The following is a 27,005-nucleotide window of genomic DNA, read 5'->3' as shown; positions in this document are numbered from 1 at the left end:
CCGCCCCGCGGTGTTCCCGCCATGGCGGCCCCGCGGGCGCTGCTGGCGGCGGTTCTGCTCTCCCCGCTTCTCTCCCCGCTCCTCTCCGCCGGACCGGCCGGGGCAGCCCCCGCCCCGGCGCCCCGCAATGTCTCCGTGCTGCTGGAGCCCGGCTCCGGGCGGCTGCGCGTCCTACCCGGCCGCCTCCCCGCCGCCGTGGCCTGGGCCAGCCTCGATGACCGCATCCCCCACGTCGGGTAGGGACGGCACGGGCTGACCCGGGTGGGGACGGGCATGGAGCCGAGCGGGGATGGGTGGTGGGGCTGACCCGGGTGGGACGGGACGGGATGGGAGTGGCATGGAGCCGAGCGGGGATGGGTGGCGGAGCTGCCCCGGGGGAACCTCGTCCCACCCATCACCCACCCTTGACCGCCCTCCGTGACCATGTCCCCCCCAGCTGGGCCTTCCTCGAGGTGACCACCAACGCCTCGTACAATGACAGCCTGCAGGCCTACGCTGCCGGGCTCGCCGAGGCCGCTGTCACCGAGCAGGTAAGGGGTGACCCCTCCAAAAATGGGGCCCTGGAGGACATGTCCCCTTCCCTTCCCTCTTTCCCCGGCTGTCCCCCGCCGGTGACGCCACGCTGTGCCCCCCAGCTCATGTACATGCACTGGATGAACACCATGGTGGGCTACTGCGGCCCCTTCAAGTACGAGAGCGAGTACTGCCAGAAGCTCCGGGACTACCTGGAGGCCAACCTGGGCTGGATGGAGGAGCAGATGGGGAAGGGGCAGGACCCTGAGTACTGGCACCAGGTGAGGATGGGGTACCCCCACCCCAGGAGAACCCCACTGCATCCTCCTGGGATAGCTGGGGCTTCAATTCGGAGGAGGAGATAGGGCAGTGAGATGTCCTGGCTGGGCTCCAGGCAGGATGACAGGGATGTGGCCACGTGGATCCTCCTCCCTGGGGCGAGAGGAAGCGACTCGTGACTTTCTCAGTGCTAGAGCTTCACATGCTGCCTTTGGGGTGCCCAGGGGGTGACTTGGCCACCCTTAGGCATGAGTGCTGAGTCATGACCTTGCTGACAGTGACACTTCCCCCTGTGCTTCTTCCTGCCTCTGCAGTAGCACTGGGACCCACTGGATCTGCTGCATCCCCTGGGGGAATGGGGGAGCCCATCCCCCAAAATCTCTCACCCCTCTTCCTCGGGGAAGCCGGGTGCCAGCTCTGTCCCCTGTCCCCAGGTGCGCCTGGCCCTGCTGCAGCTGAAGGGGCTGGAGGACAGCTACAACAGGCGCCTGGACTTCCCCCGGGGCAGGTTCACCCTGGCACCCTTTGGCTTCCTGTAAGCTCCTTCTTGGAGGTGGTGGAGAGTGGGAGGTGGTTGTCTCAAGGTGTGGCTGGGGCATCCTATGGCTGGGGACAATTCTTGCATGTCCAGGGACAGCCAGTTCTGCTACCAGTTCAACTCATCCATGTTCTGCGGGTGCTTGTCCTCTGCTGCTGGGGCAGGATGGAGCCAAGGCAGTTTCTCCTCCTCCCCACACCATGGTCTGGGCAGTGGGTCCTCCCACAGCTCCTGCCTCAGTTTCCCCACTGCTGTGCTCACCCTTCCCTCCCTAATCTGGCTGCCAAGGTGCTCCCAGCACAAGCACCTGCATTAGTGTGGGATGAATAAATGGCTCCAGCTTGGATGGACAGACAGACAGAGAGCTCTGAGCCAGCTCAGCTAATGTACTGGGGTGTCCCCCACCTGGTACCTCATATATCTTGCTTCCCCTCAGGCTGCTGCAGTTGGGGGGTGACCTGGAGGACCTGGAGTCTGCCCTGAACCGTTCCTCCCTGCAGCGTGTGCTGGGCTCAGGCTCCTGCTCTGCCCTGGTGAAGCTGCTGCCGGGCAATCAGGATCTCCTGGTGGCCCACGACACCTGGAACTCCTACCAGTCCATGCTGCGCCTCATCAAGAAGTACACGCTGCCCTTCCGCGCCTCAGCCGGCGGTGCGTGGGCTGGGCTGGGGGGGCTGCACCTCACACCCCCCTTCTGATGCTCCCCTGCCTCTGCATCCCCCCTCCAGGCAAGTCTCAGATCCCCGGGAGCATCCAGGTGTTTTCCTCCTACCCCGGCACCATCTTCTCTGCGGATGATTTCTACATCCTCAGCAGTGGGTTGGTGAGTGGCTGTGGCGCTCGGGGACCCCTCCCCGGCCCCGCTGCCCTGCCCCTCACAGCCCTCCCTGCAGGTAGCGCTGGAAACCACCATCGGGAACAACAACCCGGCGCGGTGGAAGTACCTGGACCCACGGGGCAGCGTCCTGGAGTGGCTGAGGAACATCGTGGCCAACCGGCTGGCCCGCAGCGGGCCCGAGTGGGCCACTGTCTTCCGGCGGTTCAACAGCGGCACGTGAGTGGTGTGGGATGGGGCACGGGAATTTATCCTCAGGGCGAGGTGGGACTGGGTGGAGAGGGAGGAGGCTGGCTGCCAGAGGCATGCAATTCCTGTTCTCTATGCCAGTTACAACAACCAGTGGATGGTGGTGGACTACAACGCCTTCACGCCAGGCAGAGCGAGCCCATCGCCGGGCGTGCTGACCGTGCTGGAGCAGATCCCGTGAGTGACCCCCTTCCTCCCTGAGCAGCAGCTCCTGCGCTGAGCTGAGCCACAGTGGAAGCATCTCCTCTCCCATCCCTGTGGGTTTGGGAAAGCCCTGAGGGTCGTGTCTGCCCCAGCCCATTGGGTGGGCAGTGGGAAATGGAGATATGGCTGCAGGCTCTGGGGATGCCTGTGTAGAGGTGATGGGTGCCTAGCACCCCTGGCTGGGGTGGGAACACGGTAAGGACCTCTAGAATGTGTCCCAGCCCATCCTAAGGCATCTCCCCTAATCCCCACTGGATCTTTCCCCTCTGCTCTGACCGATACTCTTCCTCCCAGCACAGGGGGCTGGTGGTGGAGGCTGATCTGACGGAGCTGCTGTACCAGCAGGGATACTGGGCCAGCTACAACGTACCGTGAGTGCCATCCACCCCATCCCACCCACAGCTGCCCCATAAAGGGGGGCAGCAGTGCTGGGCCTTGTCCCCCACCCCTCTGTTGAGTGCTGACTCTGAGTCCCCCCTACCCCAGGTACTTTGAGGAGATCTTCAATGCCAGTGGGAACCTGGAGCTGGTGAGGAAGTATGGAGACTGGTTCACCTACGACAAGAACCCGCGGGCCCAGATCTTCCGCCGGAACCAGACGCTGGTCCATGACCTGGACTCCATGATCCGCCTCATGAGGTCTGTACTGGGGACCCCCCAAACCCGGCTGTTCCACACCCCCCAGGGGTTTGCCACCCTTGGGTGTGATATTGTTTCATCATTGTAAATTTACGTCTTCCCCGTGACTCTCTCCTGGCCCCTCTCCTGGCAGGTCCAACAACTACCTGCAGGACCCTCTGTCGTGGTGCAGGGGCTGCGACCCCCCCCAGAACGCCGAGAACGCCATTTCTGCCCGCTCCGACCTCAACCCCCCCAATGGCACCTACCCCTTCCCTGCCCTGCGCCAGCGCTGCCATGGTGGCACCGACATGAAGGTGGGGCATTCAGGCAGCCCTGTTAGGGAGGAGTCTCCTCCTGGGGGGAGCACCCCCCTCGACAGCTCCCCCAGGCTGTGCTGCCCATTCCCCTGTGCTGATTCACACCTTGTTTTGTCTCCCCGGCTCCAGGTCACCTCCTCGGGCATGGTCCCCTCCTTTGGGCTGGTGGCTGCCAGTGGCCCCACGTGGGATGATGTGCCCCCCTTCCGCTGGAGCACCTCCCCCTGCAGCTCCCTGCTCCACATGGGCCACCCAGACCTCTGGACGTTCCCCCCAGTCAAGGTCCACTGGGACTGAACAGGCACCCCTGGGCTGATCCTGTCCGTCCATCAGTGGGTGTCTGTCCTGAGGAGGGATCCCTTTAGGGGGCACCTGGGTGTGGGGTGACCACAGCTCTGTGATACACCACCCTCCCCTGGCTCTTTCTGCCTCACAGGTCCCGGTTGTGCTGCGCAGGGGGCTGTGCCCTCCATTCTCCCTCCCTGCCACAGGGCTTTCCAGGCCTGGGACCTGTCCCTGGGTGCTGACACCTGACCTGGGGGGCTCTTCCCAGAAAAAAGCAGGTCCTGGGATCCTGGGGCTTGCCCCCGGGGCAGAGAGGAGGGCAGTGAGCTGGTGTGGCTGTGACAAATAAAGCGCTCTGTGGCGGTGGCGGTGCTTTGCTCTCTGCCGGACTCTCGGGTGGCTGCTCGGAGGGTTGGGCTCACACAGTGGTCTTGCCCTCCCCCCCCCCCGCATTAACAGGGTGATCCTGTTTCTCTGCGGGTGGGAGGGTGTGTGCCCAGCCAGGCCGGGCTCTTTTGGGGTGCAGGCTGTGGAGGGTTCTCTGCTGCTGCGTCAGGCTGGGGACCGGTGTGGGGCAGAGCTGCTGAAATGGCGAGGCGCCACTGCCCTCCCTGCAGGAGTGGGAGACCATCCTCATCCCTTTTTTCTTCCCCTCTCAGGCACCTGTGTGCCCCCATCCCTAAAAGCCCCGGTGCAAAATCCTCTTGGGCAGCAGCTCCCTTGATCTGCCTCGTTAGGAATAACGAGGTCATTAGTGGGGGATTAATGTGCTGGCTCGACAGGGCTTTGAAGGTGCCAGCTTCCCAGCCAGACTGGGGGCCCCTGGGGCTCCGTGGGGTCTGCAGGGGGGTGGGATGCAGCAGGTCTGGGCTATTGGGGTGCTGTTTGGCATCCCAAAATCTGGGATGGGTGCACTGGACAGGGCAGGGTGTCCATAGCCCACTGTGTGGGGAGGGGTTGCAGATAAGGTGGGGGTGGCAGAACCTGTGTCCCCTGATGTCCCTGTGGAGTGTGGGCTCCTGTGGCAGGGGGAGCTGCTCGGGGGATCCTTGTGCCTCAGTTTTGGCAGATAGGAGATCTCCATCACCAAGTACAGGAGCAGCAAGGAGGGACAAGCACATTGGTGCCGAGCACAGGGCATGCTGGAATTGTAACGGTGGCTGGGTTGCTGCTTCCTCTCCTTTTTTGTTTTGTTTTGTTTTGTTTTTTTTGAAGTGGAAAACCAAAAAGTTGTTAAATATCACTGCAGCTGCCACAGTGGTGTCACCCAGGGACTCTGGCCAAGGAAAGTGATGGGGCGACAGCCTGGCCCTGCCTTCCTTGAGGCAGGGATGGACTCAAAAGACGGTAAGGGGGGAGGAGGAGGTAGGTGTAGTGTGGAAAGGGACCCTGAAGCACCCCAGGGCTGAGCTGACACATGGTGGTCTCACCAAGGGGGTCCCCAGCCTCTTCCCTGTGAGCTCCTGGGGGCTCCTTGCACCCCTTCCCCAGCTCCTGCCACCAAGGGCCCAGCCCTCTCCCATCCCATCAGGAGCAGGGCTGCCCTGCAGCTCTCACTGCCTGTTAGCAAGAGTGCTCCCAGGGGCATTTGTAGCACAATTTGGGTCAGTGTGTCACTGAAAATCGGGACTAAAACACTCTTTGTAGTATTAGAAAGCTTTATTTGCACTTTATTTTTGTTGCCAGGTGTGCGAGGGACATCTCTTTCTGTCACACACACCACGACTTTGAATTAGTGGTTTATTTACGCTATAGAGATAGTCAACCTGTTTCTTACGTAAAGGCTGGACTATGTCAATTATTTCCCAGAGATTATTAGCTTATTAATTATTTCATTGTATGGAGTTTTTCACCTTCAGTCACTTAACTGAGAGTCCTGGTTCTGTTTGATATGGAGATGTTCATCTCCAGCCACAGCACTAAGACCTCTGGTTCCAGCCTGATACGGGTTTGATAAGCAAGCCCGTGCATTCAGATACCCAGTGCATTAACTGTATCAACTTTTAGCTACTCACTGGGTAACAAGGGAACCAAAATCAGATATTCTGTGTCTGTTTTATTGCTGTCTGCCTGGCAGTGGGTCAGAACTGAAGAGGGTGGGGATGTTCCCAGTGCATCCCATTCGGCTGTGTTGCGCCTGTGCCAGCTGCTGTGTGGTGTCTCCCTGTTGGGATTCCCGTGCAACCTCTGCTTTCAGACTGCTCCAGCTTGGCCCTCTCCAAGGGGTGATCAGGGGGCACCTTTGTAGGGTGGTCCCCCTGACCCAGACCTCTCCTGACCCTCTTCTGGGTGCCTGGCATGGCCATCTGAGGCTGGTGGTCTCATCTTGGGGGGCTCATACAGGTGGAGGGACTGAGCCGCCCTGGGATGTGCAGCTTAGACAAGATTCTGGGGCTGCTGTGGGGTGTGGGGCTTGGCAGGATGGGCATAGGGGTGTGATGGCTCATTTGGAGGCAATAAGTGGTATCTTATGTGGGGGTTTGGGGTGTGCAGGCTGCCCTGGGTCAAATGGGCAAAGTCCTAAAATCTCCTGGGACATGTTCCTGGTTGGACCTGAGAACAACCAGTGCAAACACTTAAGGACCCCCAAAATCATTTGGGAGCTGTTTCTCCCCTTCCCCATCTCCTGGGTGCCCACATCCCATCTCCCGAGCATTCGAAGGGATCTGGCTGGCAGGACCACATGTGCCTGTCCTGGCCAGGACACCCGGCAGCGTGCCCAGCCATGGCCAGGCGCCTTCGGCATCGGTCCAGCGTCGCGGCTGTAAAACTCCCACAGTGCTGAGCAAACAGAAGGGCCGGGGCAATGTCTGACCGCCGCCCCTTGCGCTGCTGCGCGGCTGAGCACAGGGACAGCACGGCCCCTCCGACGTCACCTTTCCCTCTTCTGTCCCCCAGACTCGGCGGCGGGTGAGCAGCTGGGGACAGGCAGCGAGGCCCCAGGGGACACCAGGTAACCCCCACCCTGCGGTGACCCTGGCTGGGTTATGGGACAGGGCGTGCAGGGGGCACCTGCGGACACCGGGAAATGAGGTCCAGAAGGATGGAGGAGGGGATGGCACAGCCTGTCCCGGGGCTCTGACAGGGAGACCCCATAGGTGCTCCTACATCCTGGAGCTGGCAGGAAACACTGAGGACAGCCCTTTCCCTCCTGAGGGGCTCCTGTGCCTCACACCGAGCCCGGGGTGGGCATCGAGGCTGTGGGGGGGACCGATGGGGAGGATCTGGTGACTCCACCACCTCTCCCTGGCAGAGCATCCATCACCAGGGCCATGGCAGCCCAGCCTGGTGGGGGTCAGAAGCCCTTCCATGTCGTCTCGCCCATCCTGGAGAGCCTGCCCCTCTCCAAGGCAGCGGGCACCAAGGTCTTCATGAAGCTGGAGAACATCCAGCCCACGGGCTCCTTCAAGATCCGGGGCATCGGGCACCTCTGCCAGGAGGTGAGTGTGGGCATGGTGTGGGCAAGGAACTGTTCCTGCCCCCATGAGGGACACGGCAGGCAGACACAACCAATCCCTTCCCTCTTTTTCTCCCACCTTTCAGGCTGCCAAGAAGGGCTGCCGCCAATTCGTCTGCTCCTCAGGTAACTCCATCCCCAGCTCATTCCCTGAGGAATCTGGGGACGTTTGAGGGGCCAAGCCCTGCCTGAGCCACTGCTTCCCACAGGGGGGAACGCTGGTCTGGCAGCAGCATATGCAGCCAAGAAGCTGGGGCTGCCCATCACCGTGGTGATCCCCAGCACCAGTGGCCCCATCCCCAAGCGCAAGCTGGAGGAGCTGGGGGCGACCGTGGAGGTCTATGGCAAGGTAAAAACTGGGGCCTGGGGGGGACCAGAGGGGGCTGAGCCTGACCTCAGCCTGCTCAGTGATGCTGGGGATGTGCTTGACATCCCATCCCAAAATGTCTCTCTCCTGCATCACCTGCACCCTGGCACGGCAGCAGGGTCACCCTTGGGACCCCTATCCATGGTGACAAGGGACACATCCCTGTGGTGTGAGGGCTTGTAGTGGGTTGATCCTGTCTGGACACCAGGTAGCCACTAAAGCTGCTCTCTCACTCCTCTCTGTAACTGGACAGAGGAGAGAAAAATAAAACAATGAAGGGTTCAGGACTTGAGATAAGGGCTGGGAAAGGTCACTCACTGATCACCATCACAGGCAAAACAGGCTCAAAGTAGGGATATTAATTACGTTTACTACTAACAGGATCAGAGCAAAAGAGTGAGCAGTAAAATAATCTTAAAAACACCTTCCCCCCACCCCTCCTTCCTTCCAAGTTCTACCTCCTCCCCACCAGCAGTGCAGAGAGACAGGGAATGGGGGTTACAGTCAGTTTTTATTTCTGCTACTGTCAGGGAGAGGAGTTGGAGTCCTTCCCCTGCTCCCATGGGGTCCCTCCCACGGGAGACAGTCCTTGATGGACCTCTGTGGTGTGAGTCCACCCCTCAGGCAGCAGCTCTTCCCAAACTGCTGTCCTGTGGGTCACTCCTCCATGGGGTGCAGTCCTTCACTAATGAGCTGTACCAGCGTGGGTCCCCCACAGGGGCCACAAGTCCTACCTGGGAAAAACCTTCTCTGGCCTGGGCTTCCCTCTCCACGGGCTGCAGGTCTCCAGCAGGACTCCACTCCATCCTGGGCCTCCCACGGGGTCACAGCCTCCTTCCTGCATCCACCTGCTCCAGCAGGGGCTCCTCCATGGGCTGCAGGGGGGTTTCTGCATCCCAAGGCTCCTCCATGGGCTGCAGGGGCACAGGTGCCCCACTGAGGTTTGCAGGGCCTCAGCTCCGGGGCCTGGAGAATCTCCTGCCCCTCCTTCTGCACTGACCTTAGTGTTTACATTGTTGTTCACTCTGCTCTTCCCTGGCTGGAATCTTCATCCACACAATAACTTTCTGTTCTTGAATATGTTATTATCCCAGAGGCGTTACTGCCACTCCTAATTGGCTTGGCCTTGGCCAGTGGCTGGAAGCCCATCCTGGAGCTGGCTGGCATTGGCTCCACCAGACAGGGGAAGCTTCTAGCAGCTTCCAACAGAAGCCACACCTGTAGCCCCCCTCCCACCCCTGCTACCAAAACCCAGCCACAGAAAACCACTACAGGGCTGTATGGAGCCCTTCTGAGCCCCCGCTGCCCTCCGCCCCAGGCGTTTGATGATGCAAACAAGAGAGCCCAGGAGCTGTTGAAGACGGAGGGCTGGGTCAACATCCACCCCTTTGATGACCCCTTGGTGTGGTGAGTGCTGCCAGAGCCCAGCTCCCACCCCTGATTCCCGTCCCTGGGATATGGGCTGGCTCAGGGTGACCCCAGGCTGTATTCTCCTGCCCCCCTTGCCCTGCAGGCAGGGTCACACCAGCCTGGTCTGGGAGCTGAAGGACTCTCTGGAGACCAAACCAGACGCCATCGTGCTGTCGGTGGGTGGTGGGGGGCTGCTGGCTGGTGTCGTGGAGGGCCTGCACCAGGTGGGCTGGCAGGACGTCCCCATCATTGCTGCTGAGACCCACGGAGCCCACAGCTTCCACGAGGCACTGAAAGCTGGCCGGCTGGTCACCCTGCCTGAGATCACCAGGTGAGCAGCCACGTGTGCAACGAGCGGGCAGGGCTCAGCCCAGCTCACTGAGGGGTCCTGAGACCACCCTGACCACCTTGTCCCCTCATGTCCCAGTGTGGCCAAGTGCCTGGGAGCCAAGACAGTGGCAGCACGGGTGCTGGAGTGTGCCCAGGAGTGCCAGATCATCTCCCAGGTGGTGGAGGACACAGAGGCTGTGAGGGCTGTGGAACAGTTCCTGGGTGAGTGGGGCCAGCTGGGCATCACAGGGGTGATGGGGACATCACCAGATCTTGGGAGCTGCTGGAGCCAGGGTGCTGAGGGCACCGTGTGTCTGCAGGCAGTCCCTGCAGGTGTCGGGATGTCCCCGTGGTCTTGTCCCCACAGATGACGAGAGGATGCTGGTGCAGCCGGCGTGCGGGGCCGCCCTGGCCACACTCTACACGGGGCGGCTGCAGCGGCTGCAGCGAGAGGGGAAGCTGCGGACCCCGCTGGGCTCCGTGCTGGTCGTGGTCTGCGGGGGCGGCAACATCAACACGGCACATCTGCGAGCCCTAAAGAGCCAGCTGGGCATGGAGTGACACCCACCCCGAGGCAGGGGACGCGACAGAGCCTGGCTGGCACCCTCTGCTTGCTTTCCCTCCGAAATAACCAAAATAAAGCCTGGTGGACGCAGGGCTCCGCTCCTCCCACAGCCTTCTCCAGCACACAGCGCCCATGCAGGGATGGGGAAACTGAGGCACGCGGGGCAGACGAACCTGGGGCTCACATTGCAGGCAGGCTTGGAGCCAGGGTCCTTCCTCTGCTGAGAGCAGGACTGGCGTCCACACATCCCACTCTTCCGCTGGGACATGCCAGCTATCCTCCCCTACACTCCCCAACCCTCCATCCCCCTCCTGTCCCTCCCCTGCTCCTCCCCGGGCTGTTTGGGCTGGAACTCCCCACCTCGATTAGCAAGCGCTCCCTCTCTGACTAATTGCTTTGCTACTGTCTTTATGCATTATTATTCTAATGATTATTAATTATTACACTCCTCTGCCGTTCCTGCCGTGCTGGCTGCGGTCAGACAAGAACAAGGTGCGCGGCCGCGCTTGTTGCGGTGATTTATGGGCGGAGATCCCTGGCCAGGTTTAACACCCGCAGGTTCCAAGGCGCTCCAACACATGTGGGGGTGTATGTACTCCATCCTGGACCCCCTAAGATTCTGTTTATTTCTACTCTTTTTCCAATCCCTTTCCCTCACGCTTTCCTGCTCTCCCCCATTCCCACTCTGTACTCCTGTATTTGCTTTTAACTCTTTGCTATGGCACCTCCTGGGATTTTTGTGTCCTCCCGATATTTCTCCCCCTTCCTTCCTCCCCTCCCTGGGCAATGTGGGATCTTGCTCCCTGTGGGCTTCCCCAGCTTCAGCTGGTTCCCCCACTGAGCCTGTGCCCTGAGCATCACCCAGTGATGTTGGGCAGAGTGCTCCAAACCCCTTCTCACCCTCTTCCTCCTCCCTTTTGGAGCAGAGGGGGCCCAGCCCCAGGACCAGCTCTGTCCCCCAGATCACTGACATCCCCCCACAAAGCCCTTTCCCCTGACCTGGCTGCCAGGGTGCCAGAAACATCCTCCTTGCCTTTGGCCCCTTGCCCCCCCCCTACCACCCACCAGCCAGGCCACCTCCCCCAGGTGCTTCTGGGAGGCCAAACCCCCATAAATCAAAACTCTGCTGCTCCATCGTGAGCAATATCTTATGTAAAAAGGTGTTCCCAGGGAGCACCGAAGGCTGTAGAATCCTATTACGAGGCACACTATTAATTATAAGGAGTCAGCCCAGCCTACTCCAGCTATTTTTTATCCCAGGTCCAAAACCTGATTATTTTCCACCTTCTGCAGACCTTCCCCTTTGAAAAAAAACCCAACAAAACCAACAACAGCAACAAAAAAGGCAAAAAGGTCAGCGGAAAAAAATAAAAGCATTGATGTTTGACCAAGAGCTTTTAAAAAAGGAAATTATTCCCAGGACTGGTGCTGCTCCGGGTGGGTCAGGGCAGTTGGGAGCTCACGGTGGTGTTTCCTCAGTGTGGTCCCATTGAAGGATCATTGCTGGTGGTGACGTGGGTGTGACTGTGGGGTTTGGGGTGACTCCCCTGAGCACCCCAGCAGGGAACTTTTCCCTCTCCTTGCCTTGGTGAGGGAGCACTTGGGCTTTGGGTGCCAGCTGGGGGGATTGGGCTTTGGATGTCCCTGGCAGGGATTTGGAGGTGCAGGTTGTCTGGAGGACACCCCTGTGGGAGTGGCATGGCCCCATCTGGTGGGGAGTCACCTGTGGTCATCCTGCAGCTGGAGACAGGTAGGAATCCCGAGTGCTGGTGCCTTCCTGGGACTGCTGGGGGGATGGCTCCAATGGGGACCTGTCTGCCATGGGGATCCCTGACTTAGTTGTGATGCTGTACCTCAAACCTGGCTGCACTGGGGACCCCAACCCCAGGGTTGGCTCCTGCACCCAGCTCTGAGCTGTGAGTCCCAACCAGTAAAGCTCCTCTGAGCCAGGGGATCATCCCTGCCCTTGATGGCTGCTCCTGGTGAGCCCCATCCTCCTGCAACAAGGCCCCAGCCCCCTGGGATGTGGCAGCTTGGAGCAGGATCCAAGATCCCTCCTGCAGCCTGTCCTGTGCTGAGCCCCAGAGATGGGGTGCCCCAGCAGCCTGAAAACAGCCCTCAGGTCTATGCCTTGAAAATAATCATAATAGTAATAATAATAGTGATGATAATAATAATATGATAATAATTTGACAGTAATATTTTAATAATATTATTTTATAGGAAGTGGTTTGATATCATTATTTTATTAACATTTTATAACAATATTTTAATAATATTTGAATAGTAGGACCGATATTTTAATAACAGCAATACTTTAATAATATTATTTTAATAATAAAATATTTTAATAATAATATTATTTTTGAAAAACTTGTTTTAACAATAACAATAATAATTAACAACATAAAAATATTAATATTAATATAGTGATATAAATATAATAAATAAATATAATGATAATGATAATAAGGATAATAATGATAATAATAATGATAATGATAATGATAATGATGATGATAATAATAATAATAATAATAATAATAATAATAATAATGTTCACCCAGTGAATGACACTTTATACTCCTCAAAAATGATGCTGGGAAGGGTTTATTTACCAACACATCGCCCCGTCCCTACAAAAACCTCCCGCTACCCAAAGCCGATCACGCCAAAGCTCCGCCTACAGAGGCGTGGTCACATCAAGGCCCCGCCCAAACCCCGCCCAATTCATGCAGAGGGGCGTGGCCTCGTCGAAGCCCCGCCCCCAAACCCACCACAGTCATTCGCCGAGCCGCTTCGGGGGCGTGGCCTTCGCCGGCTCCGCCCCCTCCATAGCGGTGACCTGCCCTCCTTTTCGATCCCGTCCGTCCGTGGGTGTCTGTCCTGGGGGGGATCCCTTTGGGGGGTGTGGCGTGCCCGCAGCTCTGTGATACACCGCCCTCCCCTGGCTCTCTCTGCCTCTCAGGTCCCGGTTGTGCTGCGCAGGGGGCTGAGCCCTCCCCGTGCCCCTTCCCTGCCGGTCCCAGGACCTGTCCCTGGGTGCTGACACCTGACCTGGGGGGCTCTTCCCAGAAAAAAGCAGGTCCTGGGATCCTGGGGCTCGCCCCCGGGGCAGAGAGGAGGGCAGTGAGCTGGTGTGGCTGTGACAAATAAAGCGCTCTGTGGCGGTGGCGGTGCTTTGCTCTCTGCCGGACTCTCAGGTGGCTGCTCAGAGGGTTGGGCTCACACAGTGGTCTTGCCCCCCCTCCCCATTAACAGGGTGATCCTGTTTCTCTGCGGGTGGGAGGGTGTGTGCCCAGCCAGGCCGGGCTCTTTTGGGGTGCAGGCTGTGGAGGGTTCTCTGCTGCTGCGTCAGGCTGGGGACCGGTGTGGGGCAGAGCTGCTGAAATGGGGAAGCGCCAGTGCTCTCCCTGCAGGAGTGGGAGACCATCCTCATCCCTTTTTTCTTCCCCTCTCAGGCACCTGTGTGCCCCCATCCCTAAAAGCCCCGGTGCAAAATCCTCTTGGGCAGCAGCTCCCTTGATCTGCCTTGTTAGGAATAACGAGGTCATTAGTGGGGGATTAATGTGCTGGCTCGGCAGGGCTTTGAAGGTGCCAGGTTCCCAGCAGGACTGGGGGCCCCTGGGGCTCCGTGGGGTCTGCAGGGGGGTGGGATGCAGCAATCTGGGCTGTTGGGGTGCTGTTTGGCATCCCAAAATCTGGGATGGGTGCACTGGGCAAGGCAGGGTGTCCATAGCCCACTGTGTGGGGAGGGGTTGCAGGTAAAGTGGGGGTGGCAGAACCTGTGTCCCCTGATGTCCCTGTGGTGTGTGGGCTCCTGTGGCAGGGGGAGCTGCTCGGGGGATCCCTGTGCCTCAGTTCTGGCAGATAGGAGATCATCACCAAGTGAAGGAGCAGGAAGGAGGGACAAGCACATTGGTGCCAAGCACAGGGCATGCTGGAAATGCTGCTTGTCTTCCATTCTTTATTTTCTTAGAAGTGGAAACCCAAAAGGTTGTTAAATATCACTGCAGCTGCCACGGTGGTGTCACCCAGGGACTCTGGCCAAGGGAAGTGATGGGGTGACAGCCTGGCATTGCCTTCCTTGGGGAAGGGATGGAGCCAAAGGAGCTCCACCAGGAGCAGGGCTGCCCTGGTGCTCTCGCCTCGTTTGGTGCCTGTCAGCAAGAGTGCTCCCAGGGGAGCTTTGAGGTAGAGTTTGGGTGAAGGTGTCACTGAAAATCGGGACTAAAACTCTCTAACACTCTTTGTAGTATTAGAAAGCTTTATTTGCACTTTATTTTCAGCGCCAGGCATATGAGAGAGAGTTCTTCCTGTCACACCCTCGAATTAGTGGTTTATTTTCATTATAAAGATATTCAACCTGTTTCTTATAAGAAGGCCGGACTATGTTAATTACTTCTCTGAGTTTATTAGCATATTAATTGTTTCCTCATATGGACTTGTTTGCCCTCAATTACCTAACTGAGAGTCCTGGTCCTGTTTGATATGGAGATGTTCATCTACAGCCACAGCTCTAAGCCCTCCAGTTCCAGTCTGATATGGGTTTGATAAGCAAGCCCGTGCATTCAGATACCCGGTGCATTAATCATAACTTTTAGCTCCTCATTTGGTAACAAGGGGACCAAACCCACATATTTTGGGTTCTGTTTTATTGCTGTCTGCCTGGCAGTGGGTCAGAACTGAAGAGGGTGGGGATGTTCCCAGTGCATCCCATTTGGCTGTGTTGTGCCTGTGCCAGCTGCTGTGTGGTGTTTCCCTGCTGGGATTCCCGTGCAACCTCTGCTTTCAGACTGCTCCAGCTTGGGCAGAGGGACAGAGAAACCTGCGGGGCTGGGACCTTGCTCCAGATCCCACCTTCCTCCTCCTCACCCACTGGAGACAGAAGGTAGGACTCTCACCCTGAGGGTGGTCACTGGGGCTGGGGGATGAGAAGGGGTCTCAGAGGAAAGGGGGGGGTCTCTGCCTGTTTTACCTGGGGGCTGCAGGACCTCAGGTCTGGACCAGGCTCTGGCTGGGTCCTTGGAGTAACTCCTCTCCACGGGGTGATCAAGGGACACCTTTGTAGGGGTGTCACCCCTACCCAGACTCTTCCTGACCCTCCCCAGAGTGGCTGGCATAGCCAGCTGAGGGGGCTCATCTTGGGGGACTCACCCAGCTGGAGGGGCTGAATCCCTTGGGATGTGCAGGTTGGACAGGTTTCCAGGCTGGTTTGGGGTGAGGGGCTTGGCAGGGTGGGTATAGTGGTGTGATGGCTCCTTTGGAGGCAGTGAGTGGGGATTTGGGGTGTGCAAGCTGCCCTGGCTACACTGGGGGTCTGGATCAAATGGGCAAAGTCCTAAAATCTGCTGGGACCCAAAAACAGCAAATGCAAACCTTAAGGACCCTCAAAATATTTTGGGAGCTGCCTCTCCTCTTCCTCCATCTTCTGGGCACCCACATCTTCTCTCCTGGGCATTCAAAGGCTGATGGGATTTGGCTGCTGGGACCACATGTCTCTAGGAGGACACCCAGCACTGTGTCTGGCTGGGTTAGGGGACAGGGCGTGCACAGGGCACCTGGAGACACCTGGGATGTGGGGACCAGGATGATGGAAGAGGGGGTGGCATAGCCTGTCCTGGGGCTCTGATAGGGAGACCCCATAAGTGCTCCTACATCCCAGAGTTGGGAAGGGCACTTGGGACAGGCCTGTCCTTCCCAAGGGGCTCCTGTGCCCTGCACCAAGACTGGGGTCAGCACAGGGGCTGTGGGGAGGGACTCACGACTCCACCACCTCTCCCTGGCAGAGCATCCATCACCAGGGCCATGGCAGCCCAGCCTGGTGGGGGCCAGAAGCCCTTCCATGTCATCTCAGCCATCCTGGAGAGCCTGCCCCTCTCCAAGGCAGTGGGCACCAAAGTCTTCATGAAGCTGGAGAACATCCAGCCCACGGGCTCCTTCAAGATCTGGGGCATCGGGCACCTCTGCCAGGAGGTGAGTGTGGGCGCGGCATGGGCAGGGTGCTGCTCCTACTCTCATGGGGGACACAGCCACCCCCTCCCCTCTTTCTCTCCTGCCTTTCAGGCTGCCAAGAAGGGCTCGACTCCTCCCACAGCCTTCTCCAGCACACAGCGCCCATGCAGGGATGGGGAAACTGAGGCACGCGGGGCAGACGAACCTGTGGCTCACATTGCAGGCAGGGCTGGAGCCAGGGTCCTTCCTCTGCTGAGAGGAGGAACTGGCGTCCACACATCCCACTCTTCCGCTGGGACATGCCAGGTATCCTCCCCTACACCCCACCAACCCTCCATCCCCCTCCTGTCCCTCCCCTGCTCCTCCCCGAGTTGTTTGGGCTGGAACTCCCCACCTCGATTAGCAAGCGCTCCCTCTCTGACTAATTACTTTGCTACTGTCTTTATACATTATTATTCTAATGATTATTAATTATTACACTCCTCTGCCGTTCCTGCCGTGCTGGCTGCGGTCAGACAAGAACAAGGTGCGCGGCCGCGCTTGTTGCGGTGATTTATGGGCGGAGATCCCCGGCCGGGCTTAACAGTGCTGGTGCCTTCCCGGGACTGCTGGGGTGACGGGGACCCCAACCCCAGGGTTGGCTCCTGCACCCAGCTCTGAGCTGTGAGTCCCAACCAGTGAAGGTCCTCTGAGCCAGGGGATCATCCCTGCTCTTGGTGGCTGCTCCTGGTGAGCCCCATCCTCCTGCACCAAGCCCCCGGGTGCCTGCACTGCCTGGGATGCGGCAGCTTGGAGCATCATCCCAAATCCCTCCTGCAGCCTGTCCCGCCCTGAGTCCCAGAGATGGGGTGCTGCAGCAGATTGAAAACAGCCCTCAGGTTTATGCCTTTAGTTTTTTAATAATAATAATAATAATAATAACGGTAATAGTAATAGTAGTAGTAGTTGCAGCAACCAGTGTTCACTCAGTGAATGACCTTGTGCTGCGTTTTATACTCCTCAAAGTGATGCTGGAGTGGGGTTACTTACCAACACATTGCCTTGTCCTTAAAAAAACCCCCATTACCTGCTAACACTGACAGCCTGGAAGGGTTGGAGGAGAGGGGAGCAGCCAGCTGTGCTCCTGCCTCAGCTTCCCCACCTGTGAAAAGGGGAGAAGGTGCCTTGCATGGTGGGAGATCAGTGTTTTTGTGATGGTCCCAGCTCCCGGCTGAGGGGTCTCTCGAGGCTCGGCCTGGCTTGTTGGCCACTCTGTTATTAATGCCAGTAATGGTATAGGAAGGATAAATTCCACCACTTGGCTGAACAGAGAAAATATGCAGAGAAGTGGCTGGCTTTCCATAAATCATCAGTGCTCCGTGCTACAACCGAGCCAGGACTTAAAATTCAGGTCAGGAGAGAGGGACTCTCGTAAGCCAGCAAGGGAAGGTAATTTATTCTGTTTATATCGTTTTACTGCAAGACAAGGGGGGGCGAAAACCTCTGCCATGATTTTGCATTTTAAATATTGGTTCAGAGCTGCAGCCTGCCTTGGACTTTTTATTTTTGTACCTCAGAAATCGAGGGACAGGAATCATGAGAGAAGAGGGGGGTGAACTGGGGTGCTGGGGGAGGAGACCCCCCTGCTGCCCTCGGTGCCCCCTGGGGCGGATGGGGTAAAAGCTGCCGATGGCATCCCTTTGGGATGTCCCCTGTTGGTGTCCCCCTCCAGCAGCCCTACTGACCCCCATGGCTGCTCCGTGGGGATGCTGTGCCAGGGGCTGTAGGTGCCCCTGGGCTGCCTGGATGGGCCTTGGGGGGTTCAAACAACGCGTGCCAGCCGGGAGAAAGGAGTCGTGCATTGGGCTGTCTGTTGTGGGGGAAGGTGCTGAGCTGGGTAATGTGCCCCCTCCCAGTGCCAGAGAGCTGGAGGAGTGGGGGAATGGGGGCACTGGGGTACCATGTGGGTGATGCAGCAGCATCACCTGGTACAGGGACCACGGCACCTGTTACACCCAGGGGAGTGATGGGGGGCTGCTCCCCCAGACCCCACACAGGGCTGGGGGGCAATGGTGGAGCAGGGCAGCCCTGCCAGCAGCGCTCGTGGTCTTGTCACAAAAATAAAATAAAATAAAATAAAATGAAAGGGACAGGTGACCGAACAGTAGGTAACTAAAAGGTTTTTTATTCACATTGAACAACAAGAGCCATTCACACTAACAGCCTCTGCAAGAGGCAGCGGGGACAGGAAACCCACGACGCTTTCAGAAAACAACTTTTTTTCCTTTCCTTTTCCATTCTCCTTCCTTTTTTTATTGCCCCCTCTCTATCCTCTCACCCCCCTCCCCGGTGCCACCCCCTCCCTGCCTTCAAAATAGAAAAATTCGGAGCCTCCGATGACTAAAGTACAATAAATAATCAGTAAACACAAAAACATACTTTATTTGTTTCTCCTTTATACAAAATAAAGAAACTAGAAGCAAAAACTATAATACATCCTTAAATTGTCGGAGCCTCTGGGAATTGTTGGGGTGGGACTCGGCATCGAGGCTCGGGTGTAATTTCTGCTGTTGTGGTTGAGTTGGTTTAGTTCTGGGGTTTATTGGGTTTTTTTGTTGTTGTGTTTTTCCTGTTTCTGCCTCTTTCTGCTGTCTTTTCCACCACGTGGGAGCCCAATCTCAGCCAGTCACTGGGGCAGCCCTGGGCCTGGCCCCCCCCACGACCCCCTTCTCCCCATCACCAAAAACCGTGTCCAAACCCACCTTCTCCTTGGGGATAAAATGGGAACAATAAAAATAAGGGCAGGGAGAGGGGCCGCGGGGGTTATTCCTGCTGTTCCCCATTCCCCCCCTCCCACGACGTGGCAGGGGACAATTAAAAAGGATGCTAATTAGCAGGGGGGAGCCCTGCCCCAGCCCCTCCTCCCCTGGTGCCACCGGGGCGGTGGGACCTGCGTCCAGGCGAGTTCAGCTTTGGTCCAAGAGGTGGTCCCGACACCGGCGGGGGTCTTCAGGGCTGGGCACCATTCATTGCTGCCCCCCCAAGTACTGGGGGGAAGGTGCCGGGAGGGGGGAGGTAGCGGGGTGGCCCCAAGGTCCCGGGGGGTGCAGTGGTGGGGAGGGTGGAGGGGGGATGCAGGGACGCGTTTTGGCACGGGAGGGGGCTCTTTGTCCGACGGTGGTGATGTGATGCGCCCTGGTGCGGGGTGAGGGGACGGGGGGACACGCGTGGGCTGGGGGGACGAAGGGGGCGTTTTCCCCCTGCACACACACACGCGTGCCCACGCCGGGCCTACCACACCGCCGCCTCGCTGAGCTCCGGGTTCGGGTGCGACAGAGCCCCGCTGTAGCCGCTATTGCTGGACATGGAGAACGGGGGGCTGGGCCCCCCGCTGAAGACCTCCCCCGGGATGGGGTGCAGCGAGCCGGTCATCCCCGGCTCGGGGCTGGGGGTGTCGGGATGCGAGATCATATCCGTGTACCTTTGGTTTTCTGAGGAGTGGTGTCCGCTTAGGGGGGGCTCCAAGGGTCCCAGGGGTGTGGAGCCGGGTCCTGAGTTCTGAAGGTAGCTGGAGTCGGCCGGGGACTGGGCTTGGGAGGGCGGCCCGTGGGGGAAAAAGTCATAGTTGCCTCCCGGTCCGTAGTAGTCACCTTGGTAATCTGTGGGAAGGGTTGGAAAAAGGATGGATCCCGTCCCCTGGGGCCAAAGACCTTCCAAAATCCTGCTGCACCCCATCCCAGCCCTGTCCTGTCCCCTCCAAAATATTACTGGCTCCCAGGATGTGGGGCCCAAAGAGCCAGGTAGGACTTCGAGCCCAGCCTGAGAGAAATAAGCCTGTCCTAAGGGCTGCCGTGCCCATCACCCTCTCCCTGCCCAGATTGGAGGAGGGAAAGGCGAGGAACCCAGGTCTGGGACAGCTGAGGGGGTGAAAATGGGCTCCGTTTAGTGCTTAATTAGTGGGGGAAAGTAATATATATATATATATACATATAAAGAGAACGGGAATAAATATATATAAAGAGAATGGGGGTAAATAAATATACAATGGGAAAAATATGTAATGGGAAAAATATATAATATAATAGAAAGAATATATAATAATATAATAGAATGAGGAAAATATATACACAATTGGAAAAATGCATATAATATGGGAAAATATATACATAAAAGGGGAACACACACACACACACACACACATATATATATATAATGGCGAAATTATACGTAAGTTTAAGCAGCCTGGAAGGGATCTAGAAACTAACTTTAGGGCAGCAAGGGGTGCCTGGAAAGCCCCTGGTCAGATGGGAGGCTTTGAAAATGCGGCTTTTGTGGGGGGCTCTGTGGGGAGCGGGGGGAGAGGGAGGCGCGGGGCCGCCCCGCTGCGCCCATCGCGTCCCGTCGGGGCGGCGGGGGGGCAGCAGTGACCTTCCATATGCTGCGGGCCCCGCGAGGTAATTGGAACAAATGCGGCCTGAAAGGGGGACAAAAGCCCCGCAGCTGGGGCTTTGTTCGCGGGAGAGGGGCCCCGCAATGCCGGCGGGGCGCGGGGGTGCGTGGACGTGGCTGCGGGTGCGGGGATGCGGCCGTGAGTGTGTGCGCGAGGGCGGGAGAAGCGGAAAATCCTTGGAGAAGCGCGACATGGAGGAACAAAAGGGGAAGGGGGACACACAGGGCAGGGTCCCCGCGGCCGGTCCCTCACCTCCGTAGTACGTGTAGGGGGTCGAGCCGAGCATCTCGGAGTCGTCGAGGCGGCCGCCGAGGGGCCGCATCCTGCGGGGGCTGCGGAAGAAGGCGTGTCGGCGGGCGCCCAGCGCGCTCAGCTGCTTCATCCGCCGCTCCTTCGACCGACGGTTCTGGAACCAGACCTGTGGCCGGGCCGGTGTCAGTGCCCACCGGGAACGGGGGAGTGGGGACCCCTCTGGGGCAGGGACATCCCATCCCACCCCCTCCAAAATCTGGTCAGGGGAAGTGTTGGAAATCTTGCACCCACACTGGGTTTTTCAACATTTTGGGTATTTTTTTAGTGACGGTGAGCCCCCACTCTTCCTGCTGCTTATACCCCCCAAAAAAGTGCATGAGGACCCCGCACCCCCCCAAATAACAAGGTTTATTAGAATCCTGCCCGTCTCGTCCCCACCTGTATCCCCACATGCACATCCTCAGCCTATCTCTCCCTGCAAAGGAGAGGCCAGCCGGAAAATACAGGAGGGAGAAATTTCCCCTGTGGATACGGGAAATAAGGGAGGAAAAGTGGGAGCAGAAAGGGGGTAGGACTGTGGATCGCGGCAGAAGCAGGCGGAAAGCGGGAAGCGCGGAGATAAGCACCTGCGGCAGCAGACAGGGAGTCAGAACAGCCGGCAGTGAGGATGGAAATGAAAGGGAAAAGGGGAGATGCGGCCGCCTCTCCACGGACATCGTCTAATCCGAACCGCACGCCTCAGCAGCCTGGTGGGGTGTCTGGATTATTGTCCCACTCCCCCAGGGATGGGGCAGCTCGGGAGAGCGAGCACATCACACTCCTGCGGGACTTCTGCTCCCCTCTGCCGGGAGTCGGGAATCGCAGCTCCGCTACCGGCAAAGCCGGAGAGTCCTCCCCTATTAATGCCTCTATTAAAGCCCATTAATCCCTACATTTCCGCAGGGATTTTCTTCACAGGGGCAGTGCGGTAAGAAAGCGCCGGCTGCCTGCAGAGAGCAATAGATGCTCCTTGCTCCCACAAGTCTGGAGCATCCAACTCCTGGCGCGCCGGAGATCCTGCTCGGCCCCACGGGAAGCCACGCAGGCTGACGTTTTGGGAATGGTTTTCATCCCTTCCCATGGGGTGGGTGTATTAAAACACAGGGTGGGGGATCCCCGCTCACCCACGGGAGAACGGGGGTGGGAGCAGGGCTGGACCTGGGGTGACACTCGCAAGGGACAGATGGCGTTCCCCTGTCCCCATTCCCTGAGGGAACAGTCTCGGTGTCCCAACCCTTTTCCAGCACCTGGGGGAAACTGTCACAGCCTTGAACTATCTGGGCTCCTAGCACAACCCCTTCTCCTCCCTCCCGGCAGCCTGGGGCTCTCCTACCTGGATGACTCTCATGTTGAGGCCGGTCTCCTGGGCCAGCTGCTCTCGGATGTGGCGGGTGGGTTTGGGGGTGGCGGCGAAGGCAGCTTTGAGGGTCTCCAGCTGCTTGGCTTTAATGGTGGTGCGGGGCCCCCTCCGCTTGGTGCCCGAGTTCTGCTCCTCGTTCTCGTTGTTGGTGGTCTCCTTGTCCGAGGAGGTCGAGTTGTCCGTCTCCTTGGTGTCGTCCTGCATGGGGTCCTGGAGATCCGGGGACAAACTCCTGTCTGTACATGAGGACACTGTAAAGGAGACCCAGAGAGGAAAGGAGGGGGGCGGATGACTTAAGGGAGAGGTTGACCCCCCTCTTCTCTGCCCTCCCCGGCCCATCCAGCTCAGCTGCTTTCCAGGAGAGGAGTTGGAAGGTGCTGGAGAGCAGTAGGGGGTGCAGATGGCCTCTGCCCCCCTGATACCCCTAAAGCAACATCCCCCCAACATCACGCAGAGCTCCAGGCAAGCGCTGCCCGATCCGGCCCTGTGCACTGCGTCATGCCAGCCGGGGGGAGCTGGGGAGGGGGCGATCCCCCAGGCCCACCGCAGCCCCCCACACTCCCCCTCTCCCCCCTGCGCCTTTTACACTGGGAAGCGGGATGCGCCGCTGGGAAAAATGAAACCGGTCCCTTTCGGGGTTTGGGGGGTCCCCAGTCACTGCCTTGAGCCTGGCTCACCCTCCGCCCCCAGCCACCGATCCCTCCCCCGGGGACCCTGCAGCCAGCACCCCCCCAAGGCCAAGCTCTACTCGCCTCGCTCACAGCAGCGGCCCCACTGACTGGCGTGGCAGGATCCGGCCCCGGGTGCTGGACGGAGAGAGAGCCCACGGAAGGGGGTGAGCAGGGGCGCCCGGCATGGCTGGGACAGCAGGAGGGGGCCTGGCCCTGCTCTCCTGACGCAGAGACAGCTTCCAAGGAAGTCAAATGGGAGCTTTGCCTCTGGGTGAAAGGAGGCGAAGGATCAGGCCCACGGCGCGGGGGGACAGGGCATACTCGCAGGGGGGGCTCCGGGGTGGGGGGGTCTCCCGAGCCAATCCGGAGGGTGGTCCTGGTTCCCCACCGCCCCGCATCCCCGCTGCCGTAGGGGCCGTGCGTGGGGCAAGAGCCAAAAGGCGGGGAGGGGGGGAAGAGCTCATCCCACGCGTGTCCGCATCCCTGGCGGGGAGGGGGTATCACAGAGGCTTCCGCCTGCTTTGAAAACTTTCACCGCAAATCCCTCCCTCCCCACGCGGATCAACTGTCTGCGGGGTGCAGCCCCTCATCCCACAAATCCAAACCTCCTTCCCGGCCGGGAGATGCCTCCGCCGGGAGGTACCGGCAGCTCGGGGCTGCTGCCTGGCGGGCTCGGCGCTGCCCGCTCCTGCCGGTGCCGGTGGCAGGGATTACCGGGGGAGGGTCAGGCTGGCCGCGGGGTGCAGCCCCTCATCCCACAAATCCAAACCTCCTTGCCTGCCAGGAGGTGCCTCCACTGGGAGGTGCCGGCAGCAGGGACGGTGCGGTGCGGCGGGCTGAGCCGCTCGTACCTGAGTTGAGGCTGCCTTCCTTCAAACTGGGAGAGTTCAAATAATCCTCTTTGCAAACAAATTTGTTCTCGTCGATGATATAGAGTTCCTCGCCCGTGGAGAGCTGCTTGTTGCAGACCATGCAGGTGAAACAGTTCAGGTGAAAGACTTTATTCCGGGCTTTCCGGACGAGGTCGCTGGGGGAGATCCCTTGGGAGCAGCCGGCGCATTTGGTACCAAACCTCCTGGGAAAGGGGAGAAAAGCGAGAGCTGGAGCCCCGGCGGCGATGGGCTGTGTGTGAGCTGTACCGAATCCCCCTCCTCAAATCCCACCGCGGGAGCCCGATCCTCCAGGTCTCTCCCTGGAAGATTTGGGGGAGCAGGCGAGGATGAGGCGAGGATGAGGAGAGCCTTCATCCCCGCGCAGCCCCGGCACTGGGCTGCGGGGAGAGTGCGGGTCTGGGGTGATCCCACATGAGCATCCTCGCCTGGATTTGGCCCCTGAAGGGCCGGAGGGGAGAGGGGATGGCGGGGGGTCCTTTCGACGCTCCGCAGGGGAGGATTTCTTTTAAGCCGGTGCTCCCCGGGAGGGCTACGGCCTGAAAATCCCGGGGAGAAAACGGGGCTAATCACGGCCAAAGAGATGGGAAAAGGGAGAGGCGGGTGCGAGGGGCAGCGCGCACCCGGAACAACGGGCGGAGGAGGGGGCTGAGCTCCTCAAGGTAGCCCGGGGTCCCCAGAGCCGCGTCTGGTCCCCAGCCCGTCCCTCTCTCCCGAGAGGGAATTCTTCCAGGTCGAGGAGAACGCTTTGGAAATCTCCGATTATCTTTTCCTTCCCAGAGTGGGTTTGGGGTTTTTTTTGTTCGTTTGGTTGTTTTTTTTGTTTGTTTGTTTTTTCATCAGGAGGTGCCTTTTTTTAAAAAAAAAAAAAATATTTCCAGGGAATCTGAATCAGCTGGGAAAGATCTCCCAAGGTAAAAAAAAAAAAAAAAAAAAGGAAAAAGAAAATAGACGCAAACAAATAAAAAAAGCCACAAAACCTCCAAAACAAAACAAAACAAACACCAAAACCCTACAAAAAAACCCAAATAACCCCCAACAAAACAACAACAACAAAATAAAATAATTTAAAATAACAACAAAGGAAAACAACAAAAAAATTCCACTAAAAAACCCAAACCAAACAAACAAAAAAGAAAAGAACAACAACAAAAAAACCCCAAACCCCAAACCAACCAAACAAAAAAACCAAACAGAGACAAAAAATCTGCCTCCAGAACCGGGAGCGGGGGCTGTCGCTGCGGGGTTCCCGAGGTCCCCCTGGACTACCAGGCCCCGGGGCGCCAAGTAGGGTCCCCCCTTTTCCCCCTCCGGCCGCGGCACAACTTCTGCCTCCTTCCCTGCTCCCCGTGACGTTGATGTAGTGAGAGCATTAGGAGTCATAAGTCATTTGCCCCCCCCGTTCCCATCCCGGCCCCTAATTTCCTCAGCGGCACCTTATCGCGGTCATTAGGGGCGTTTAAGATGCGGGTCCCCTCGGGGGGACGGTGGGGGGAGGTTTTGGCCACCGATTTCAGAGGGGCCTGTGGTCGCGGGAGGGGGGCGAGGAGCGCCAGGCCGGGTCCCGGAGGGGGGACACACACACACACACATGGGGCAGCAGCCGCGGTGCCCACCGGGGCCTGACGCGACGGGGCGGGCGGCGGCACCGGCGGAGCGGGGCCCGGGGCTCTGCGAGGAAGGTCATGGGGAGATTGGGGAGGGGGGTGCAGCCTCGCTGCCCCCTCCTCAGGCTGCAGCAGCGGCCGCAGCGCAGCCACCGGGTCCCCCTCGGGGCTTCCCCGGGCCGGGCATCGCTGCCCCGTGGAGCGGCGGGGCAGGCTCGGTGTGGAGCCCCAGCAGGGAGGGACAGGAGGGGAGCTGAGCTCCCTAAAGCTCCGAGGAGACCCTAGGGAGGCAGCAGAGCCCGGGCTCGTTGTGAATCTCCGCGCCCTCCGCTGCCCGTTGGCGGGGTTGGAGTGGGGGGTGACGACTCACCTGAAAAAGTCATTTTTGCAGTAGAGTTTCCCTTCCCTGGAGAAGCATTTCTCGGTCAGGTTGCACTTGCACTCGCAGCACTGGACGCATTTGATGTGCCATGCTCTGTCCAAGACGTTCAGTAGGAACCGGTCCAAAATCGGCCTCTCGCAGCCCGCACAATGCACCATCATAACCTCCGCCGGGGGATGGAGACGCGCAAAAGGAGAAGCCAGACCCGCGCCGGCACACGGCGGCGGAAAAAAAAAAAAAAAAGAAGGCAAAAAACCCCTCCCCGCTAACAGGGGAAAATAATAAAAAATAAAATAAAATATAAAAAAATTGTAGGAAAAAAATAATAAAATAAAAAATTTAATAAAACGAAATTAAACGAAAAGAAATAAAATAAAAAGGAACAAAATAAAAGGGAAATAAAAACAAAATAAAAAAATAAAGCAAAATAAAACCGAATAAAATAAAATAAAAATTAAAAAAATATAGAAGAGGGAATAACAAAAAATTCAGGGGAGGGGAGCGGGGCGGCTGTCAAGTTCTTCCCCCTCTTCTCTCCGGAGCCTCGACGACGGGAGGGAAAAAACGACTCCCCCCCCAAAAATAATCCAAACCACCCCCGAGAAATAATAATAACAATAATACTACAAGCCCCCCCAAATCCCCCTCCGGTGCCTGCGGAGCGGCCCGGGAGCCGCCGGAGCGGCGGCCGCGCTGCTGGCGGGCTCTGCGGCAGCGGGCGCGGCGGGAGGGGTGCATGAACCCCCCCCTGCAGCCGGCAGCCCCGGTGCCTCGCTGTGCTCCGCCGCCGCCGCGCCGCCACTCTCATGCTGTCCCCATCGCCAGCTTTGTCCCCCGCCTTAGTAATTCGCGCATCCTTATTCAGATTTGGTGACGTCGCGGGCCGCGTCACCCGGGATGCTGCCAATGGCGGGGCGGTAGCCATGGCAACCTCTTAATTTATAGCATATCTAAATTGGCTCCAGCCTTGTGCTTGGCACAGAGGGAAAAAAACAACGCGCCTCTATTGTTGAGGGTGGCTTGTACCTGGGCCGCGAAGTGAGTACGCACCTGGCTGGGGGGCCGGGGGGGGCACCGCCAAAAAACCGCCGTCCCACAGTTTTTCCTTTGATTTTTTTATTTTCGTTTGTTTTTTATTTCTTTTAAAGGAATGCTCGGGGAGGAATCGGGGGGTCCCGAGTTGCTCCGGGGGACGGCATCACCTGGTTTTGGGGGGTTTATATTTGTTTCGTACAAGGGGGAAAGATGGTTTTGTCTGGAAGAGCAACAAGTGGGGGAAAAAAAAGAGAGGGGGTGGATTTCGTGGGGGAGGGGTTGGCGGGGACGGGGAGGGGGTCGGGGGCTCCTTCCCGCAGCTTAGCGGGATGAAAAGTTCCCCCGGAGGTATGCGGGCCCCCCGACCGCCCCCCCGCCTTTGTCCCACGGGCCCGCCGCACCCCCCCGCCCCTTC

General features: G+C 58.5%; 3 protein-coding genes across 5 annotated transcripts; 2 read left to right on the top strand and 1 right to left on the bottom strand.

Annotated features, from left to right (window-relative positions):
• PLBD2 (phospholipase B domain containing 2) lies at nucleotides 1-4,223 on the top strand. The gene is made up of 12 exons (XM_027661482.1): nucleotides 1-236; nucleotides 437-530; nucleotides 636-794; nucleotides 1,227-1,327; nucleotides 1,767-1,981; nucleotides 2,059-2,153; nucleotides 2,224-2,384; nucleotides 2,496-2,591; nucleotides 2,918-2,989; nucleotides 3,105-3,257; nucleotides 3,391-3,553; nucleotides 3,686-4,223. Exons 1-12 carry the CDS (start codon nucleotides 22-24, stop codon nucleotides 3,851-3,853), a joined length of 1,692 nt encoding a protein of 563 aa, XP_027517283.1. The 5' UTR covers nucleotides 1-21; the 3' UTR covers nucleotides 3,854-4,223.
• Nucleotides 4,224-6,612: 2,389 nt separating this feature from the next.
• Nucleotides 6,613-11,313, top strand: SDSL (serine dehydratase like). Its single transcript, XM_027661483.1, has 8 exons — nucleotides 6,613-6,794; nucleotides 7,095-7,281; nucleotides 7,385-7,424; nucleotides 7,508-7,647; nucleotides 8,984-9,072; nucleotides 9,179-9,406; nucleotides 9,503-9,627; nucleotides 9,773-11,313. Exons 2-8 carry the CDS (start codon nucleotides 7,114-7,116, stop codon nucleotides 9,964-9,966), a joined length of 984 nt encoding a protein of 327 aa, XP_027517284.1. The 5' UTR covers nucleotides 6,613-6,794; nucleotides 7,095-7,113; the 3' UTR covers nucleotides 9,967-11,313.
• A 6,645-nt stretch (nucleotides 11,314-17,958) lies between these two features.
• On the bottom strand, nucleotides 17,959-25,774 carry LHX5 (LIM homeobox 5). Of its 3 annotated transcripts, none has more exons than XM_027661732.1 (6): nucleotides 25,544-25,774; nucleotides 23,528-23,751; nucleotides 22,758-22,943; nucleotides 21,979-22,256; nucleotides 20,607-20,772; nucleotides 17,959-19,563 (listed from the first exon to the last, which is right to left on the bottom strand). In XM_027661732.1, the coding sequence occupies exons 1-6, from the start codon at nucleotides 25,714-25,716 to the stop codon at nucleotides 19,196-19,198; spliced, it is 1,395 nt and encodes a 464-aa protein (XP_027517533.1). In that variant the 5' UTR covers nucleotides 25,717-25,774; the 3' UTR covers nucleotides 17,959-19,195. The 3 variants fall into 3 exon arrangements, with proteins under 3 accessions (XP_027517533.1, XP_027517534.1, XP_027517535.1); XM_027661733.1 differs by having other exon boundaries at nucleotides 22,758-22,811; XM_027661734.1 differs by lacking the exon at nucleotides 22,758-22,943.
• Between the last annotated feature and the right edge of the window lie 1,231 nt (nucleotides 25,775-27,005).

Source organism: Corapipo altera, unplaced genomic scaffold, assembly GCF_003945725.1.
Source record: "Corapipo altera isolate COAL_440 unplaced genomic scaffold, ASM394572v1 150, whole genome shotgun sequence".
NCBI lineage: Eukaryota > Metazoa > Chordata > Aves > Passeriformes > Pipridae > Corapipo > Corapipo altera.
Note: the sequence above shows the minus strand (reverse complement) of the source record. Positions and strands in the feature narration are given on the sequence as shown.